This window comes from Clarias gariepinus, chromosome 9 (genome assembly GCF_024256425.1).
Source record: "Clarias gariepinus isolate MV-2021 ecotype Netherlands chromosome 9, CGAR_prim_01v2, whole genome shotgun sequence".
Lineage (NCBI taxonomy): Eukaryota > Metazoa > Chordata > Actinopteri > Siluriformes > Clariidae > Clarias > Clarias gariepinus.
The window spans coordinates 31,379,351-31,401,886 of NC_071108.1; the positions used below are offsets into that span (position 1 = coordinate 31,379,351).

The 22,536-nt window shown below is 38.6% G+C and overlaps 1 protein-coding gene across 2 annotated transcripts in view; it reads right to left on the reverse strand.

Annotated features, from left to right (window-relative positions):
- Positions 1-807: 807 nt before the first annotated feature.
- Positions 808-22,536, reverse strand: part of bmp1a (bone morphogenetic protein 1a) — a 61,854-nt gene continuing 40,125 nt past the window's right edge. For both annotated transcript variants that reach the window (XM_053503381.1, XM_053503379.1), the window contains exons 7-20: positions 22,409-22,533; positions 18,676-18,791; positions 16,281-16,383; positions 16,074-16,190; positions 14,784-14,929; positions 13,880-14,075; positions 13,023-13,148; positions 9,591-9,751; positions 8,304-8,484; positions 8,038-8,163; positions 6,729-6,856; positions 5,963-6,176; positions 4,615-4,865; positions 808-1,864 (exon numbers count right to left, since the gene is read on the reverse strand). In XM_053503381.1, the coding sequence (XP_053359356.1) occupies positions 1,727-1,864; positions 4,615-4,865; positions 5,963-6,176; positions 6,729-6,856; positions 8,038-8,163; positions 8,304-8,484; positions 9,591-9,751; positions 13,023-13,148; positions 13,880-14,075; positions 14,784-14,929; positions 16,074-16,190; positions 16,281-16,383; positions 18,676-18,791; positions 22,409-22,533 (2,128 nt within the window). In that variant the 3' untranslated portion in view covers positions 808-1,726. The remainder of the gene's footprint in view (positions 1,865-4,614; positions 4,866-5,962; positions 6,177-6,728; positions 6,857-8,037; positions 8,164-8,303; positions 8,485-9,590; positions 9,752-13,022; positions 13,149-13,879; positions 14,076-14,783; positions 14,930-16,073; positions 16,191-16,280; positions 16,384-18,675; positions 18,792-22,408; positions 22,534-22,536) is intronic.

The following is a 22,536-nucleotide window of genomic DNA, read 5'->3' on the forward strand; positions in this document are numbered from 1 at the left end:
TGGAGTTAACTGGTTAATTGCAAGGAAGCCTTAGGTAGAGATGAGTCAAAACAAGTTTCAGTATCTAGTCTTGATTTACCTGGTCACACGAATATAACGTGCGTTCAAAGAGTCCCTCTGCGATGGCCGTGTAGAGTAGGTTATGGGAAAATATTTCTTTAATTAAATTTATTATTATTCTCACGCATGTATTTATTTAAAAAAATCTCGTGATTTGTTAATCTTGTCTCTGGGAAAACTGCTTCAAATTTCCCACAGACTAAATCCGTGTATTTATCCACAGCTTTCACAGTAAAAATACACTGGTGACATTAAGCAACGCCTCGGACTGGTGGCGCCAAACAAGAGCACATCAATTAACTATTATTACTCTGTGTGGCCGCGGCAGAGAGACTTACTGAACGCACTGTATATATATATATATATATATATATATATATATATATATATATAATTCTATATAGTTATAGTTTTTTTTATATATATTTTTTAAAAAGTGCTGGAAAGTACAGAAAAGCCTCATTGAGAAAACAGGAAGCACTAAGGCTAACTAAAGAATTATGTTTAAGAGAAAGTACTGCGTATTTCCTAGGGGGGGGGAGAGAACCATGTAATGTTGAAGGTAATGAAGCAGAGAGACATGAAAAGCATGTAATTTCAACAGCTGAAATAAATTATTTGCACTGAATCTCATTTGAGAAATATAATTTGCTCTTGATATAAAAGCACCCACAGCATATTGAATTACTAACATGATTTGGGGACAAAGACACATTAACAGAAGCCTAAAAGATTATGTACTTCAGGTCAAAATAATCACATTTTTGTACGTTTTAATGGAAAAGCAATTAACAGCCAACAGACATGGGCCACATTTCATTTATTAATATTTTAATACGATAACTGTGTCTTTTTTTTTCTTTTTTTTTTTACTTTCCTCGATAACGCTAATATGGAAGGAAGCTTCCTGGATGACTAGCCAGGAAAAAAATATGACAAAGGCTTGTGCAGTCACATAAAACGGCCCATTTGCTGTTTTTTTTTTCCCGCTGTTACATGCACCTGTCTGACAAACAGTGTCAGTAACTCAAGTAGTGGATTTGGAACCAGCTGTGTACAACTGTGTGTGTGTGTGTGTGTGTTTGAAAAAGATTGAGGTTTCCCATAATGCCCTGGGAAAAAGGAAAAAAAAAAAAGATAGATCCACCCTTTAATTCTTCCATCCATCAATCCTTTTTCCCTCCATTTGTGTTGTTGCTGCCTGGCTCGTTGAAACCTGAATGCTCCATCATGTGTGTGTTTTTTGCAATTGCATTTCGGCTCATTTAAAAAAAAAAAAAAAAAGAAGAAGAAAAAAAATCCAAGGGTGATCATATTACTGATCATCTACACTTCTCTATTCATGCCCCCCAGTCATGACAGCCCCCTTGTATCCCAAATAATCCTCTAATCCAAATATAGTCCCCTCTTCCTACCTGATACTCCGCCCCCCCAATCATTAATCATAATCATAAAAAAGGTAAAAACAAGGTCTACTGCGGAATGGCTTTACTCCTCACAGTCAGTAGGGGGCACCAGAGCCCCTGCGAGCTACTGAGGTGTGGTTGGCATCGTTCTTGCGGCTGGCATTGGCGGCCGGGGGGCTCCGAGCGACGGGCTGCGCCCTCCACCTGGCGCCTCGACTCCTCCCCCTGGGCCCTGTGCGGCCCCTCCCGGCCACTAGGGGTCACTTCTTCCGCGAATGCAGCGTGTCCTGGAACTTGGTGCTGGTGTAGCGCACGTGGAAGCCCTTCTTGTTGATGGTGTCATCTGATCTGAACTTGATGACGATGGAGTCGCCGGCTGAGTAAATCTCTTCGGGAGGCTGAGAGAATGCCCGCGTGCACACACACACACACACACACACACACACAAATAGAAGGAAATACACAGAGGAGTTAGAATTACACTGCTTATTTTTGGTAAAAGGTAAATAATTTTACAATAGGATAAATGCAGAACATAATTTTTCTCTTCATGCTATTAAATTGTTGCTTTAAATACATCATTAAAAAAAACTAGATGTACAGTATGATGTACGTTGTTACGGCCAAAACACAGTATTGTTGCCGGTTTTATTTTTTTTATGCTATACATATAATTTATTAGATTGATATTAAAATTGGTGTAAGCTTCTAGAATCATATGACCAGTAAAAACTGTTGCTTAAATTAAAGCACTTAAGTTTTGGGCAAAAAAAATCTGTAGTGTCTGTAACCATGTCAAAATTCATGTTAAAATATCTTAACAATTTAGCATTTAAGAATAATAAACCTTTTCAGGTTTATGTATTTCCACTGCGAAATCTAAATTGGCCAAGTTTCATCTAAATGACAATCAAGATCATTGAAAGATTTAAATAAAAAAAGTTACCAACACTACGGACATGCACGAAAGGGCATGAAGTTGTATTTATTAAATGTTTCTTTTTTTTTTTAAACGTACATATTTACAAAAAAATAAACACGGATCGGGAGATAAGAACCATTACGTATTATGAAAAATGCCGTTATATGATCCTATATGAAAATTCCCTTTTTGATCTAGGTAAGACACTTTTTAGCACCAGTACCATGTTTTCATTCATCATATTATTTCTGCCAGTTCCAGTGCTGCCGAACTGAAAATTAATAATACAATATTTTTTTTTAAATTTCATCTGTTAAAAGCTAGAATTTCTAGCTAGAATCCATTTTTTGCATGATTATTGGTCCCACAAGTGACATGACAAGGTCCATGAAATAAATTAGACTTGAAAACAGTGAAAACAGTAAAAGTACTAAAGCAAATAATTTTTTTTTTTTTTTAAACATAATCCAGAAATATTACAACTATAGAAACAATAACGTATTAGAATGGGTGCATTAATATAATCCTTACAAACAGAACTACTGTCCGAGCTGCTGTTATAGAAAATCACTTACCAACTACTGAGTTAATTCAGTTAATGTAAGTTAATTAACAGTATTTTTTTTAGTGCAAATAACATAATTTATTTTCTTTTAAAAGTCTAACTCGAGTTTATACCCCTGATCGACGGCAAATATCAAATACGCTGCCTATTCAAATCTAATATTTAGGCAATTTAATATTTGACCACGTTTGATTTGGATCCCCCCCCCATCCCCCCCCCCCCAACCCCCAACCCTCAACCCTCCATTGGCCTCACCTACACGTGGTTTACTTATGACCACACAGCGGTTTATGACCACACAGCACATGTGTATGGAAACGCATTTTCTTTCACTATTAAACATTTAAGTGATCTCCAATCTCAGATCTTCCACATTTCTTTTGTAAGGGGGAAGGTTCAGTAAGATCCTTTCAGGTTTAAATAATTTACTGGATATTTCTTAACACCTAGTTGTTTCATTTGCTTGATGCATGCTCTTCTTAAACCATTTTTGGCCAGCCAGTGTTCTGTATTGTTTTTTGTTTTGTTTTGTTTTTTACAATATACCACTATACCAGTATTCTTTCAGCTCTAATTCTTACTGAGATCAAACTTCATTTATATTTATTACATTTCATCACTGAGCTGATAGGAGCAGCATGAATTGCGATTGCTTAATCTGTATCTAATGAATCTGTGCTCTTCCTATCGCACCTTTCCACACCTCATTAGCCAAACGACTCTTAAGTTGAGAAGCATATTTTTTTAATAGCTTTTCAGGACTCAGAGTGCAGCGCACACTGCCGTCACCCTTCATCCTCTGACAATCCCAATCGAGCAAACTCAGACATCGCCTGGACAAGCAGCCCTTATTATTAGGGCCAACCTAATGTCATCTGGCTGCTAGGTGACCTATTGAGTTCAGGCTCTCATTTCTCCTTCCCTCTTGCGGCTGAAGCCTTGCCGTAAAGCCACCTTAACGCTTATTAGCTCTACCTAATCGCTTCGGAGAAAAGAAAAGAAAGGAAAAAATCCCGCTTTTCTTTATTCAGCGCTAAATGCTGAAGGACAATGCACAATAAATCCATCGGAACTGGACCATCTCAAGTAGTGCTTATGGAGAGAGGATAATTAAAAGGGTTTGGGTTTACTGTTGTGAACTTAATGTGGTGTTTAGTGTGCAAGAATTAAGGTGAATCAGAGTGGAAATGTTGAAATGTTTTCCAAAAACCTGGAATTTTGTATAAATCACTCGATATTGAATAGAAAGGTGTTATTGTTTTTTTTTTTGTTTTTTTTTTTGGACTATGCAATTTATCTGACTGATTAACTGACTGGTTCATATGATGCACGGTTGTTGCATGGAGACATCTGTACACTAGGTGGCGCTTTACGCCTTAAACGTGAGCCACTGATAGAAACTCGAAGAAGACGACTGCTTTCGCGAGCACTTTCGCTACGACAATCCCCTTCTTTCACCTTCCTATGCTATGATTATTTCTACCTCGTTAGCTACAGATTGGCTGTTAGTACCTAATCAATCTGTTGATTGGACTATTTTTGCAATCGTCCAGTCAACAGGGCAATTAAGAGCAAATCAAAATGCATTGTGGAAAATGCAGAAAATATGGGAACGAATTTAATTGACCTTTGTGACTCAAAGTCAACTACTTTACACTTACCCCAGATCCGCAGTACCGGCCGAGCCTTGGGGCCTTGGTGTCGGCGCCGTCGTACAACTCCATATAGTCGTAGCCGCAGTCGGCCTCCTCTTCAATCTCGAACGTCTGAAAGATGAGCTCAACACCGTAGCCCTTCTCAGCCGAGATCACCCACTGGCAATCTGACGCACCGGGATAGTTGTTGTCTCCAAACTGGGCATGTGAGTAGAGGTCTTTGGTTTTCACCTCAGCTTTTAATTGACCTCCGCACTCTGGAATGAAAATCAACAGTTAAATACTGCAGCTTTTAAAACAATAATTATTAATAGGTTATCAGTATATTGCCTTTTCATAAGTGGATCTCAACTAAGAGCTATCTCATGAGCAACATTACAAACACTGGGAAGTGATGTGAATAACCTTGTTTATCTCATTTCAGTGGTACCCATTATGGGGCAAGAAATATTAGGCATCAAGTGAAAGGTACATTTGAAAGAAGAAATTGACAAACATGGGCCTGAGTGACTTTGACAAAAGCCAGATTGTTAGATGCTCCCGACATGCAGTGGTTCCTACCAACCAAACGTGGTCCAAGCAAGGAAACCCATTGAAACGTCTACTGGTACATGGATGGCCAAGGCACAATGAGGGCAGCAATGGAAGAAGGTAGCTGGGTCTGATGAATCATATTGTTTTTCATCATGTGGTTCGCAGTGTGCAGGTTTGTCACATTCCAGGGGCAACAATGGCACAGAGATGCACTATGGGCAATGTTCTGCTGGGAAACCTTGGGTCCTTAAGTATCTACCTTCATGGGAACTGTACAAATTGTACAAACTGACACACCCCAAAAGCCTGTTCAGTAATGGTTTGAGAAAAATGACAAGGAGTTCAATGGCATTGTCTTTGACCTGATGCCAAGACTTGGTGTCCAAATGAGATGGAGTTGGTTTGGCAGTAATTTGGCGTTTTAATGTCTATAGGCCTTTATATATTCCGCTCCTTCTCTTTAACCCCGACATCAAGAGTTCATAATGGTGTCAAGGTGACATTTTATTCAAATTGCACAGGCGTGCCAGAAGAACTCTACCTTCTGCCCAAGAGCTAATAACTGCATCAATAGAGCCCTTATACAAACTTACTTAGCTTTGTTATACTTAAGAAAAGCTGTGTGGAACCCCTAAAGCAAAACTGCAATTTAAGATAGTTTTTCGCTTCTAGGACTTCAATTACACTTTTAATTAATGGCAACTCAAGCAGTCTAAAAAAAGGAACTAATTCCCCAAACACCATAATTTGCACTTTAATCCAGAGCCGGTTTCTTTTATTCCTAAGTGGTTGTGAATGCTGTGAATAGAACTCCACACACCTGCAGTATGCGAGGCCTCAAATCCTTTCTTCTGCACCGAGTTGTCAGAGAAGAAGCGAATAAACATCTTGTTTCCGGATGATGTGACTGGAGGAGGTTTCTTGGAGCCGCAGTAGCGTCCGAGGCTGGGCGCCTTCCCATCGCGGCCATCGTAGATCTCAATGTGATCGTATGCGCACTCTAAATGAGGCTCCATGTCGAGTTCATTGAAGGCCTGCACACAGTTTATAGTTTAGACATCATTTAATGGCAGCGCACAATAAATCTACAATACTGATCAGTTCCACAGAATATTAGAGCTGTTGAAACCAAAGACATAAAGGAGAAGGAATGTACGGAATTTTGCACGTTTGGAAAACAGGTAATCTGAACGAAGGTTAAGAAAGCTTGCCAGGTTCTAATTGTTAATTACTGTGATAATTGTAAACAATCAAGCTTAATTGATTAACTGAGAAAAATGAGTGCAACTTTCAATTAAGTGAAGTTTAGTTAGAAATGTTGATAACTCTTTCTAACAGTTCAGTCAAAGCTCTTGGCTGCCCTCTCTGGTAGAAAAATGTTACTGCAAGCTACTTGTATCATTTTGTAACACTTTGTGGATTGATTTCACCGTAAAGGGGAACCAAATAATTACACATTTATAAAGAATTCAAGGCCGTGTACTTAACTGCATGGAAGTACTCGTAAACAGTGGTCACATGGCATTGTTGAGTAATAAAGCATTTTTAAAAAAAACAGGAAAAGAAAAAAAAAAAACTTTCCGTACTATTTTGATGCGATGTCCGGGCGTGGTGGAGAGAGCCCATGTGCACGCTTTCTTACTAGGGTATTTATCAGGCCAGTTGGGACTGGTGATGGTTCCACTCACACTGTTCACCGTGTGATCACAGCCGGCTGCAGCATACACACACATACACAAAACCAGCATAGTCAACAAAGCATCCAACAACCAGGTCCTTCGTACTGTTTATTTCTTTTTTTTCCCCCCTCTCTTTTGTTCCCTTTGCATCTCTGAAAACCAGTGTTGTTCTTGGCAGCCTGATCCAACCATCTGTCTACCCTCCCATTCTCCACTCCTCGCTCTCTCTCTCTGTCTTCCTCTTCTGTCTCCCCACAATAGGGAAGGATCCTCTATAAATATCCTCCTGGCATTTAGTGTCAGCGAGCAGAAATCGATGGGGAGGGTTTTAAATAACCCTGAGCACGCTTTCTCGAGTATCCTAAAGGTTCTTCAGCTCTCTGCTAGAGTTTTTTTTTTTTTTTCCTAAGGTTGCACAGAGGATACCAAGGCAATTTTCTTGAAGCATAAAGTGTAATGTTGAGAAAAAAAAATCAAACGGTTTAATCGCAAGTCTACAGCGTATAAATCATTTTGTGGCCCAGGAATACATTAGAATTAGTTTTTTTTCCCCATATTGCCTGACTGAATAATGGTCTTGTGGTCTTACGGTCTCATAAGACAAAGTGCGTTCAAAAAAGGTTTGCGTCAATGTTGTAACGATCGCGTGTAAAACTAATTCCAAATTCTGTGATCTGTGGAGCTGTTTTATTTATATATGTGAAGGGTTTTGTAGTAGACAGTTTAATTAGCATGTACGAATAAAAGAACGATAGAAGATCGCTTCAGAATGAGGACCATGCAGGTTTATCTGACAAAAACGAGACTTTTGCACAGTACAGTATCTCTCACAGTTGTAAATTTTTCCAAAGGGGAAAAAAAACTCTTTTATCTTTTATAGAACATGCACTACTCAGACTGGACACAATGCTTAATAGGCAATATTTGGAATTAGAATGTGACGTGTTAACTTCATCCAGACTTGAATATCTTTAACTGATAATGCACTTCCACCAATGTTGGCCAATGACTTATCGCTGTTTTCCGAGGTCACAAATGTAAAGTGCTACATGATCATATACGGATTCATTTCTCTAACTAGCTCGACACACACCGTTCCACTATGTTAGCTAACACATTTTAGCCTAGTCAGGTACTGTAGGTTTCCAGGCCACCAAATATGAAAATAGGCTATATACTATTGATTTGATATGATTGTGGATCACAATCTTCTCACCTTCTTTGCAGTCATGTTTATTTTCATGCAGGACAAAACCGCTCCTGCACTGGCAACTATAACTACCAAAGGTGTTCACACACTCGTGCTGGCAACCACCGTTCTCCTTCGAGCACTCGTCCTTATCTGTGAAGGGACAAACCAGAGTCTCAAAGATCACAGACGCATTTCTCGCAATTTTTACTCATTTTTTGCATAATAAACAAATCAAACAAACGAACAAAACCCTGTCTAGTATTGAATTTCTTGTAAATAAACCAGAGTACCTGAGAAGAACTGAGCCTTGAAACCCTTCTTAGAGACTGTGTTGTCCGATTTGAACTCGATGCGCATGTTGTTGTACTGAGAAGTGATGGTCTCCGGCTTCTCAGCGCCGCAGAACTTCCCGTGCAGCCTGGAGTCTGCAGAAAGACCGCTCCTGACCTCGACGAAGTCGTACTTGCACACCTACGCAAGGGTGATGATTGAAAGGGAAAGATAACGTGTCAGTTCAAAAGGAAGAGGTGTTTGAAATGCAATTTGCACATTTGTGATGCTGTGAGGTGGAGAACTTGTGCTTATGGAAGTGGATGTTGATGCTGCATAGGTTTCCAAGAAGCTCCGGCACTTTTCTCATGCCTGTCTTATTATTTAACCCTTTCTGTTAGTGTCTAATACATTTAGTGTTGAACTACAGCAGTACCTCGGCATATGAATTTAATCCGTTCCAGAGGCCAGTTCTTAGGGCGAAATTTTGTATTGCAAAACGCATTTTCCCATAGGAAATAATGTAAATGCAGATAATCCGTTCCAGCACCCAAAAATTTTACCAATATTTCTAACAATACATTTATATTTTTTGCATTCAAAAACAATCAAAACACTTAGGAAAAGACATGTAAAATATTAATTAAACCTGATTTAACGTTAATTTATGGTTCCTCTTTAAAAAATTTAACTGAAAGTGGCTCCCTTTTCTTCTTGTTAATGACATTCTTGGGACACATGGTGCTATGTCTACACTAAATCTTGCACAAAATGGCAAAAAACAACAAAAAAACGTAAAACAAGTTTTAAGCGGCTCCCGGACGTACGCGCAACATTGGTTCGGCGTACGGTTCGGCTCAGATCGTGTGCCGAAAATGCTTTATATTTCGAGGAAAATTTCTGGCAAAGTTTCAATTCTTAAGGTTCATATACCGTGGTACCACTGTATAACAATAATTCCTGTATAGCAATAATTTATTTTCACAAACCCTGCCATATGTGGTGAATAAATTAAGAGTAATCTTGTCTATCTTTTATCGATTAGCTGTTCTTATCAATAAAGGTTTGACCCATGACATTTTTAAGCCTTAAATAATTTCCCCATGCATTTTCATTATCTTAACGTTAACGATAAACCCTTCACGTCGCTTCCCGTGTGTCACATTTCGCCTCTAAACTCCCCGGAATTCAACTGAAATACATTTCCAAGCACTTAGCCAACCTGCCCTTAGAGCCCAGACCGCCGACTCTGGCGGAAATGAAGCAGACAAACCCACCCCACGGCGAGGCAAAAACCTAGCACTCACATCGTTGCCCTCGGTCTCGAAGACGTCGAAGAGCAGCGTGATGCGGTACTGCGTGGGCGCCACCAGCTGCCAGACGCAGTTCTTGTTTGGCGGGTACTCGCGCGGCCAGCCGGGACTCGTGATGGAGCCGTTCAGCTTGGTGATGAAGCCGCCGCACGCAGCTAGAGGCACAAACAGAGAAAGATAATGTGTCAACACTTGACACGTCCACTGCAAACACACTCAGATGCTTCTTTCTCCTGCCAGCATACGCGGCAGGAAGCAAAAATGGTAAACAGATGTCTGGAGATCTGAATCACTAAAAACACATTAGGTGACAAAACACAACAGAGGGACAAATCATGATGGGGTTAAAGGGAAATAACGCAACCCTAGAAAAGGGTCACTAATAACAGCTTGAAGATTGAAGTGCGTTAAAAAGTTGTATTTCTTTTTTACAACAGATATTTTGCCAATGATTACGAGTTTTAACTGACTGTTAATGTCTGTGAGACAAGTTCCTGTTATCACTTATGATATAGCAGCTAGAAAGATCCTTCAACAACCTCTCGTTTCATTTTTTTTAAGCCGATGAAGAAAAAAAAAGAAGAAAAAAAGGCCTTCTTACAAGAAAACTTCACCATATTAACTTTATGTCTCCAGTACAAGTTCTTGTATCAATGTGTAAATTAATATAATGATTCATAATCATAATATAATCATTTATATAAATTAAGATTTTAAATATTACTGTCAAAGCTGCTCTTAAAGAAAATTAATCAAGACTCTATTTAGCTGACCAAACAGAACTGACAATTCGATAGCGCTCTGGTACAACGATAGAAGCCCTTGTGAAAGAGAGAGGAGAGGGGGAAAAAAAATGAGAAATGAGATTTTATAACAGTACAGCTTGCAATAATGAGAAATTGCTGCAGCACAGAATGTGTGCGAAACCTGGCAAGCGCTCGAGTAGAAATTGTCCTCAGAGGCGGCGACGAAAACACAAACCGAGACAAAGCAAAAGCAAAGAAAAGCGCCTGCTATTGAGGGGCTTACATACATAAATCACTGCCTTTTAACCGAATCACTAAGGTCCTGTGTTAATCAAAAGCTATAAAGCAATTCTACCTCAGGCATGTGAACAGAACACAGGGGAAAAGGTGTTAATTGGCCATCTGCTCCAAATTAATCAGTGGGTAACACCCCGGACGTCCATCGCGGACCACGCGGACAAAATGAGGATAAGAGGCGTTTCCATGGAAACTACCATGCCACTCAGAGATGCCATCACACAGCGAATTCCTGTGAGATTTAACCAAGTCTTCATTTAGCTTCAGACTGACCTGACAGCTTCCTTCTGTCTCACAGCGACTGGGGTTTCAGAGGAATCAGCCGACACCATGATGCTTTTAACTATAAAGCGACAGAAGGATGAAAGTCCTGCTAAATTGCCAATGATTACATTAGATTCAGCAGGACAGCAACACAAGCTGGAAATGACTTTTAGCATTTAAACTCAAGAATGAACAATTTTTCTGAGTTGTATTTTTTTTTTACTTCTGTATTTGAACATAAAAACAAAAAAAAATCTCATCCAATAAATTCCTGATTCAAGATAAACACATTTTTTCTCCTTTATTGTCCAAGAAATAATATTTAGAAATTCTTTACATGAGAGGAAATTACATAAAAATAAAGAACTTGTATCAGAGACTGTGCTCCTCATAAGACGACAAACTATGTAGCTACAGTAAACGCACGCATTCCTACTCCAAGGCCAGATGTGCAGTAAAGACCTGCTGGCCACTAGGGGCAGTGTGTGGTCACATTTTAATAAGGAAAGAGGGGGAAACACAACCTGGTGTATTTGTGAGAAACAAGCAAAATGATGGTTTTTAAAAAAGAAAATCTATTAAATAGTTATTTAGGTCCTTTCATACAGTAATGTCCAAACTTTCTTATAGGGCAAACTGAGAAAGAAAAAATATATATATATATATTTACAGAAAGAGTAACTTTAGTGTGCTTGATTACTGCCTTTATAGTATTTTAAATCAAAGCAAATTACCAGATCAAAGCATTTAATCTCAATACGTATAATCCCCCCTGATCACCCTGAACTCGAATAAACATTGTGCCTTAATTTGGAGCTGATTATACTCGCATCCAGTTTTGTGAAATGTAACTGAAACAAGTTTGTTCCTGTTAACACTTGCGTTAAAGCGGCATTCCTTTCCCAGTCTCTCTTTTCTCTATCTTTAATTTAATATGACAAAAAAGGCAGCTTGGCATAATTCTAGGGGGAAAAAAACAGAAAGTGGAAACTTCTTTGTCCTCAAGACTTTTCCATTGTGGAAAAATTATTGTTTGTTACATAAACTCTGGCATTGAAGACTCTTTCTTTTAACATTAGTTAAAAAATCTTCTCTTTGCAGAACACTGTATTGTATTTAATTTAATTTAATTTAACTGTTTCATATTAGACTTAAGACTATTAAAATATATGCCCTTTGTGCATTGTTCATTTACAGGGATTAGAACAAGCACATTATACAACACATTCTGTCCAAGGGGTAACCTCCGCATCTAAAAACAGAGCCAATGCAGAAGTGTCACAGTGTGCAGTTCCTTGAATGACCACTAGGAGCTCTCTCCAAAACTGAGTAAATCCCAACGTCAAAAATAATCTTTTTTACAGCTACAAAATAAATAAATAAGTAAAGGTTTGATCTCTATAACTGAATTTCCCTTTCATGACAACCATACAAGGGTGAATTTGTGTATAACTCATCAGCTAAAACTATATTAAGCCATAAATAATGTATATAAGCTATAATAGCTGCGTTGCCGTTGTCATACCACTGTTTGCTACTGTATGCATCACCTTATTTAACCAGCTAACTAAAATAGTTTTAGTTTGACATACTCCAAAAGACATAGGAATTGACATCGCAAGATGTGCATATCTATGTATGGAGTTCAATCAAATATAAAAGTAACATTAGCATATAAATTAACATTAGCCACCTGAGCATTTTAGCTAAGTGAATGCTAAGCTAGCTAGCTTGTAAGTTAAGTACGCATATGTGTACTTATAGTTAGTTAAACCTATTTTAACCAAATTATTAAACCTATTTCCCCATTTATGGATTAACCTAAACAAATTAAATAAACAAATAAATAAAATAAATTGTATTGTGTGATATAAATTACCAACTTCTGCCATATTCAAACAGTTATTCAGAAGAATGAATTCTTAGTAATTTCTAATGGAAATTACAATATGGTGCTATTATTTTTTTTTTGAGTATGCAGAAGACAAAAAGCTTAGTTTAAAAAACCACTCAGATACAGAAACGAATGTAAGGAGGCCTTTGCTTGCTGCTTACAGTTTGACCGTGGACATATGGCGCTCGTCAGCCATACTGAAAATTGTAGTCATGGTGCACTCACCCTCGCAGCTCCGTTTGTCTGCAGCCAGCTCAAAGCCTGGATCACACGCACACTTATAACTGCCTAGTGTGTTTACGCAGCGTTGCTCACAGCGACCGTTGTCTGGCCTTGAACATTCATCCATCTCTGCAATAAAAACCCACGCACCATAATGAACGTAAAGTTAGTGAACTGCAAAGCAAGGAGAAAGACAAGAAAATATCATCTCTATACAAGTTTGAAACAAGTGTTTGTTTGTTTATTTAACTAGACCTTTGCTCCTCCTACACCTATGCATCCACGACTAGCTGGAGTGGTGGAGCTGGCGAGTGTAATTAACAGGAATGAAAGTAGTTTTATATTCTTATCAGTACTACGTAGCCAAAAGTTGCGGGTAATAAATCACTGCAAAATCCCAAACTGCCTTAAATAGGAAGCTAGTGCACTATGTAGGGTATACACACACCAAGTAGTGCCCTTGACTAGGGGTTAGGGAGGGATTTGGGATTCAGCTAAGTTTTAGAAGCTAGTGTCCTAGTAGCTAGATTGTTACGACTAACAATCATTAGAACCCATGGGACATGGAGTGATGCATATAGTTACAGTGCTGTTACCATCTATTATCATCACTTGCGGAATATATCTCGTCCAATCAGGTAACTCGGTCAGGACTAACTGTTGTATATATATTTTTTTTATCTTCCCCTTTAAGAAAAATAATGACTAACAAATATGACCTAGCAAAAACAATAAATGTGCTTTAGTGAATGCACTCCACAAGCTAGGAAGTAAGTAAGAGAATATGAACACATAAGCACAGCAGTCATAACAGATACCGCTGATACGTCTGGCATCAGGATGCATTTTCAAGTCCACACCTTTGAAGAAGTTGGCAGCGAACCCGGCTTTGTTGACCGAGCCATCAGACACAAACTTCATCCAAAGCTGGTTCGAGCTGCTCTTGATATCATCCGGCTTGTCGTATCCACAGAAGCGGCCCAGCAGCGGACTGTTTTCCGAATTCCCATCGCGTACCTCGAGATAGTCATAAGCACAGCTGTCGTGCCTCTCGATCTGAAGACAAAAAAATGAAACTGGTAGGAAAGGTAAAAATGTAATACAGCAATTAATACAGCAAATAAAAGTATTTTTTTTAAATGCAAAAATACTGCTTTTTGTTTGACTCGAGTCAACGCCATAGAATATGAACAGCCTGTACTCGTAAACTGTGGATCACGTGGAGCTTTGTCTTTATTTGCACCAGCTGGTTGGAAGCAGGACCAAAACTAAAGCAAACCTCAAGACAGTCTGCTGGAACGGAGGAGTGGAATCAGTGGGACGAGGCAGGAAGATGAGAAGAAAGCAAATGAAAAGCTATGCTTAACGTTAAGTAAGCCTCTTAAACCGCATCAATTTGCCAACTACTAACTTCTCTAATTTATTCATGCATGCATTGTAGAATTTAACCATTTACAGGAAAAATGTTGGACGACATTTCTCTTCTTCTAGTTCTGCACAAAAAGAAGATGAGGAAGAAGGAGAAGAAGGAGCCACTGGGCAGTGCTGACTCAATGGTTAAGGCTCCGTGTTACTAAGCAGAAGGTCTAAGGTTCAAGCCTTAGCACTGCCAAGCTTAACCATGGGCACTATCGACTATCTATCTACTGTACAACCTGCACTCTGACCGCAGCTTGATGTATATGTGACAAATAAATGCTGCTCCTTCAACGTCTTCTGGAACAACAATGACGTTTATTAAGAAGTCGTAGCGTTATTACTTACTTCAAAGGACTGGAAGGTAAGGCCTACATGGTAGCCCTGAGCCACAGTGATCTTCCACACACAGACTTTATTGGGTCTGTAGTCATCTGGGTAGTTTGGAGACTGGATCTGCCCATTATCCTTCTTCACTTCACCACCACAGATAGCTGAAAGATAATGCATTTATTCCTTCATATACATTTAGTCTCGCAGCAGACACTTTTATCCGAACCGACTTGCCGGCGACTTACAGAATCCGATCCAGACAAGAGACAGTCAAGCTTTGCTCAAGAGCACACTGCTGGGAAATAAACTCACAACTTTCTAGACATTAGAATCATAGTTAAATTTGTGATCTACAGCTACCCATTTAGAAAAAGTAGATACATGACTAGGAGTATTTCCACATGTTTTTTTTTTAATGCTCTGGTCTGAACACATTTTGTCCTGACAGAGTGAAAAAATAACAGTGATGGCACTCACACAGGTTGTTGCCTTTATTAAATGTAAATTAAATATAGTAATATTGTGAGTATACATGAAATACATTGACATCTTGTATGCCCCAAATATACATGCTGTTGAAATCGTATTATTTTCTCTTTAACACGTCCTAAATCTCATGGTCACAAATGTTTTTTTTTTTTTTTTAATAGATATTTTTTTCTTTTTTTTTTATATTTATATATACAGTATATATAATTATTTATTTTATATACATTTAATTTATTTAATTTATTATTATTTATTGTTTTTATTATTATTATTATTATCATCATCATGATTATTATATTTTATTACATTTAATTTATTAAAAATGACTAATTTATATATTTTTTTGTTTTATTTTTTAATGTTAAAAGTTGAACAATGTATAAAATGTTGGGTCACACCTCTAAAACTTTATACTCATGTCATGGCTGCCAGCGAAAACCCTAAAACCCACGGCTCCTACATACAATTTTAATTCATTAAACTGTCAAAGAGCAGCCTGTATCTCTGAAGTGTCATCTGCCATAATTGTTATTTCTAAACAAGCTTAGCGAATAATTCGTTCTCACCTATGCTGCCTGCCAAGGTGTGAATACTTTTGATCATGCTCACATAGAGGAAATAAATGCATGAAAGCATATATAAATCAAATAATTATAAACCTGTAGCATTATAGAGAAATGGCAACATTTCATAATTTCTAAAACATATGGAAAAAAAAAAAAAAAAAAAACATACATGAGTTACTGCACAACAGAATGGTGATACATAACCAAATACATTTTTGACCTCATGTCTGCTGCATAGATTTAAGTTTACCTTCATACACGGCTGAGAAGCCTTTGCCCACCCAGTTGCTGCTGCTCCTGAACTCGATCCACAAACGGCTGTCTGTCGAAACGATCGGCTCAGGAAGCTTGTCTCCGCAGAATCGACCTGAACATGCGGACGAATTTATTACACCAAATTGCCCTGCTTTCGAAACCATACAGAATTGTCCAAGAGTTCACGTTACACAATACGGACCTTTGAGTGGGGCTTTCCTCCAGTATCCATCTCTGATCTCCACGTGATCGTACCAGCACAGATGACTCCGATATAGATCCATGGACGTGAAATTGAGAATGATCTGCAGGGAAAGAGAATGTCAGTTCAGTGTAAATTACACTCATAGCCTGATAGGAGGATTCCCTCAATAACAGCTTGTCATTTTTAGTGGTAAAACAACTGGAACATTCAGCATAACGGACTGTGTAATGAACTCTCTTCCTGAGCCGCGCCAAGGGAAAACAATAGACAGTAGTGTTAAGCGGAATGTTGGGAAGCGTGCTGCGAATACTGCGCTAACAATCGGCAGGTTTTAAACAATTTAAGGCCAAACTTTTTTTTTTTTTTCTGTTGCATACAAGTTAAATAAAGCATGATAAAAATATAATTAAGAGATATTAAATGATATCATTGAAAAAACTTGAGAATGGAATATTTTGTAATTTTTTCAAAATTTTCCAGAAGCACAGTAACATCCACACTTCAAATTTCCATGTATTATGTGCAATCATTATGTTTATATTGCAAAATGAAATTATGATAAATAACTGTGAACTAAGATCAAAGAGTGTGGAAAATGTTTTGATTTAATTTAGAATTAAGACAAAAAACAAACATTTTTAAAATGTTGCAAGGTATTGTAGAACAAAACCAGCTGTTATTATTAAGGATAGAATTTCTGAAGTCAGATTGTGTCTGAGTGGCAGAGTGAAAAGATGCTCATTGAGCTGTTTTATAAAGTAACCTTGTAGTAAATAAAATTTTTATTTATCAAAATTTTATATTTAAAATTGAGTAAAGTTGTTTTTACAACAAAATATTCATGTCAGATTTTCAATAAAGCTGATTTTTTTTTTTTTTACTTGTACATTTGTGATAAATGCGGCAAATCACGCGGAGGTAATAAACACTACATGACGATTAAACGGAAAAAGATCAGACACAAACACAAACTCTTACGTCCTTTAGAGGGTGCCATTTCTTTTGTCCAATTCAAATATCCAAACTTTGGTCTTGGATTGATTTCTCTTAAGGCATTATAAATAAATGACAAAACAATCCTTAAAACCGTGTGAAAATCACCAAGCGAGTTAAACTTCACAATTGCATATAATTATATATAAAATCGCAGTAATTAATTATTAATTATGAGACTTGAAGACGATCAATCGGGAGGTTTGTGTTAATGCGTCTCCTTACGTATAAATTTACACAAATTCAGGTGATTATGTAGGAATGTTTTTTTCCAACTAACAGGTTTTTCATGAATGCCACCTTTCTTGTGTAAATTCTCCAGCTAATGATCTACAAATAAATTTCTTCCTATCCGGTGGAATAACACACTGAACCCTAGTGTGTTTAGTCAGTGTCTTTAAATTGTTTATTCATAAAAATGAACCCACCAGCAGCTCCAAGACCTCGGAGAACCTTGTGACAGGATGACTGATTTTCTACACGCGCTAATTACTTACAAGAATTCTGCATCTGTGTTGTTAAATATACAGTATATACGTGACTTCATTCACATGAAATTCAAATGCACACTCATAATCGCATGTTAAAAAATCTTTAGCGCCATCTGTTGAATTTTTAGATGAACTAATGATTTTTTTCAAAGTTGATTTTTTATGATATTAGCGTATCCTAGCTAAGTAGCATATCTTCTCTTCCCGTGGGTCGATTGCAACGAAACAAAACCTATATGTTACCTCTCGCTCGGCCAAATACAGCTGTCAAGACCCCATTAAAATCCGTTCGGCAGTTTTTATGTGATGCGTGCACAAACAGACAGACAGACAGATAAAAATTACAAAAAGCATCTTGATGTGTTCCATTACTTATCTAACGTCCTCACAAAAAGATTTCCAGAAATATCTTGAATGTACAGACACACCAACTTTACAGTTTTAATATGTGTGTATATATAATACAAACTCTGCAGCGGCTCATTACATTTACATTTTTGGCAGACACCCTTAACCAGAGCAATTATTTTATATATATATATATATATATATATATATCTGAGCAGTTGAGGGTTAAAAGCCTTGCTCAAGGGCCTAACAGGGGCAACTTGGTGGTTGTGGGGTTTGAACCTGCAACCTTCCGAACCACAATGGAATGCCTTTACCACTGAGCTACCCCTGACCTCCAATTTTTATGGCATTTGAACAACTTGTTTATCTCGTTATACATCTGATCAGTTGAGGGTTAAGGACCTTGCTCAAGGTCCAAACCTGGGGTTTGAACCTAGGACCTTCTGATCAGTAGTCAAACACCTTAACCACTGAGCCACCCCAGTTCTAAAACCACAGACCACAACAAACCCATAAATAAGCGCTAAGAGGTCAGACAGTCTGTCTGGTATTTTCACCTTTTCGCCCGGCGTGACTGAGATTCTCCAGATACAGTGCATATACGCCGAGTAGCCGTTGGGGAACCCCGGAGAGGAGAAGTTCCCGCTGCTGTCCTGAAGACTGTCTCCGCATCCTTGAAGAAAAGCACAGAGGGTCAAAGGTGATTTATAGTACACGTTTGAGAAGGCAGGGCCAGAGCGCAGCATGCTGAAGTATTTATACACTGCGATGTAGCCAGATGTCATGCAAAAAGATGAAAGGAGACCAAACATGTTATCTTGATGCCTAAATGCAGGCCAGTACTCAGCTCTGCATTTTATGAAACACATGTGCTTTTAATAAGAAAAGATACACTACAAATCACATCGAGTGTCTGCTGTATTTAAATCGTGCTCACTTACTGTATCTTACCATCTCACGCGGCAGCACCGGATTATTTGCTTTATACCACAGCAGCTCTGAACTGCAGCTTAGATTGTAGTTCTGGCTATAATTTAAATGATTTATTTATTGCTCCAAGTCCTTTTTAAGGCTTTAATGACATCTAATTAAAATGGAACTTCCATAGTTCCACGATGCAGCACATAATCCAAAACTAATAATGAACAGATTTACAAATGTACTGTAATTCAAGAAGCGTTCAAGTCAAACCGGGACTTGTGATGGAATTTCTGCAGAACGAAGGCTGAACCAGGTTTACAGAAGACTTCAAGCACAGTACGGTACGGTACGGTACGGTGACGAGACTCTCAGCTGCAGTTAAATATCTGAAGGTAGAGACGCATCTGTCTGTGAGAGCTGTACACACAATCATTCGTCAGCACCACTTGCACGGTACAGGAAGTTAGCTGCACAGTCCTGACCTCGCTCTACATATTTGGGCCATCAAAGGAGTTCCTGGGAGGCCAGCGTTTCACCCTCCTGAAATACTAAGAAAACTTTCTACCTTGACGGTATCCAAGCACTAGTGAACCACTGGGATAAGTGCATTAGTTTTTACTCTCATCGCTGTGTTCTGTTATTCTGCGCAATCAAAAGTCTTGCTTGTACTTTGGCAGCTTTTTCTGGCTTTCCTGTTTCTCTGTCAACACTGGATTTTCCTTTTTTTATGCTATGACATAAATTATAATAGAAATTTCTTTTGCAGAAATCCGACAACATTCAGTGTTGCAATAAATAGCATTCCTTAATAATTATATATAATAATATAATTACAGTATATATTTTATGGTGGTAATAGTAAATCGCACTCAGTTGCATCACACCACACTGTTGTTGATTATTTCTCCTGGAACAGAACATCATCAAATGTTTTATTCCTTATTTAATCTGTAGCATTTTTTCCCCTTAATCCCTGTCCTGGCGCACCACAATGTTGCATATTTTGGCATTTTCCCTAATCCCAAGTCATCTTATTTAACTCATCAGGTAATAAATAAAACTTGAATTACACTACGTATGAACTGGCTGAGATAAGAGGACGGGAAACACGAAGAAACACGCAGCGTGGACAGAGGTCCTGCAGAAACATGACCGAGAAACACCAAAAGGAGAAATGAAAGAAGAACTCGAAGCACGGCGCATCCTCTTTAAATATAGGAGCAAGAGAGCTATAAATAAACCCCCCTCTAAGGAAAAGCACTGAACTGTACACGATGTGCTGGAGAATGAGAAACACGGCTGGCCATCCGGAAAAACACAGAAACGCTGCAAAACCTGTTCATGTGCAAAGGAGATAAATGTATCTAGCTAATGTACGGAACAAAACGTACAGAGAAATGAGAAAATCTGATTCTTTTTTATTTTTTATTATTATTTATATTAAAAAAAACAAGCACAAACAAAAACACCTTGATGAAAATGCATCATTTCATGACTGGAGCTTTAGAATTGCCTTTGCGTACTCCACCCACCCACTATTAAAGCCACTAGGCAGCTCATAAATACACCTTGTTACTCAGTTTACACTCATTACTTTCCTGCAAACGCGTCTCTGCGGTTATATAAAGTCAAAGCTGCTGAGAGCAACATGCCTTTAAGGCGTATCACTGAGGCCCATGATGTTTAAAACTATTAACAAGCGGCCTGGCGAGCCACGGGGAGCAGTGGGGGGTGGGGTGGGGGGGTTGATGGGGTGCTGTTGGTTTGACTGCCACGGCAAGGAATGCTGTGCGAAATGTGGATCTGCCAGACGCACTACCAGGGAGGGTTTCTTTTCCTTTTTCCATGAGTTCTTGCGTCAGCCCGTCGCGCTCCGCCACATCATCTGCACTCACCATGGCCACAGAGGAAAAGTCATGTGACGGGGTCACCGCGTTTAAATATCATGACCATTTTGGCACAAGTCACAGCGAACGGGTTAGAAAATGAGGCAATACAGGAAATCTTTAGTTTTTCCCCTTCATTCCATCACAAGACAAATAACCTAGTGTGGCTAAGAACTGGATTTGGTTTAGGTTCTAACACCATTGAATTTGAAAGCATTATGGGGTTTTGTTTTTATCAATTTCCTACATGCATACCTTATAATAATGGATGAACCATAGTTTCCTGTTTGCCACCAAATTCGCAGATCATCATCCCTCACCAGAACAGATTACATTATTGTACAAATATGTCCTGAATTCAGCCACAACAGACTGTATGGTCCATGGCCTTCCCCCCTACCAAGGTTCAGGATGAGGTCACATGACTGACACAAGTTCCATGTCAAATTTAGAATCAGTGTTTCCAACATGAAACAACAGGATGGTGTAATGACCTCATCGCAACATCTTTCCAAAAACAGTGAGCCCCAAAGAAGATTATTTTTATTAATTAAAAAAAAATGACATCTCCTTATTTATCCATCCACAAAAACAAAAACAGCTGTAAAAGTTCTCTCACCAGCTCTTTAGTCTTTTTTTTCCTCTCTTTTTTGAAACTCTCCTAAAAACGTCACTGTTACAAAACTCTAAGACTGGAGACTCCTTCCATAAGCGATAAATTAACATCCAATTAAAACAAAACTTTCATTCTTTATCATGAAATAAATATTATGGCTCATTTCAGGTGACGTATCAATCATACAAGTCCATTGTTACTATAGAAACAACTATATATCGAAGCTCTGGTGTGCCTGCACAAGCTTGTCCTCAAAAATACAAATCAGAAACTGTAGACTTGAGTACTTAAGGGACTCCAGGACAATTCCAGGACATTCCCCTCCCTAAACCATTTGATAATACAAAAATTTAGGGTAACTTTATATCATCAGTGATGCCCTGTTTATCTCCTTTTCTAATTACCAATCTACACCGAACACACGGTTGTTATTTTTCCATAGGGTCTGTTCTGTAAAAGTATCTACCTTTTTGTACTCCTTTATCCTAAAGAGCAGCTGCACTCTATTTCCTCCCTCTTTATCTGTAAAAAGGAGGCACTTCTAAACTTCCTGTGCTTGGCCAGTGTTTACTTGTCTTGCCCCAAGCCTGGGAGCCAAGGCGACCGTTGCCAAGATGCCCCCACCACATCAATCGCAGACGCTCGACTATTTCCAGCTCGGGCAAACTGCATCTGGGAAATCCTGTCATGGGACTTCTTTTAAAAGCTGAAGCTTGTGCCTGTTGCATTGTCCTGTACGTAAACATTTCAGGGAAGATCAGACACCAACATGGGGACGTGCCTCCCTCTTGGTAGTGCACCATATGGGGTAAAGCATGACAGCATGGAAGTGATTGTAAGAATGTATCAGAACTAGCGTTCTCTTACTTGGACACTTGTACAGTTTGCGCGCCTGCGCGATGTCTCCTTTGCTCAGCCTGGTTCTCTGGCCGATGGGGGGACGGACGCCGTTTATGTCATATCGTGGCAAAATGGTATCCAGGAAAATCCCTCTG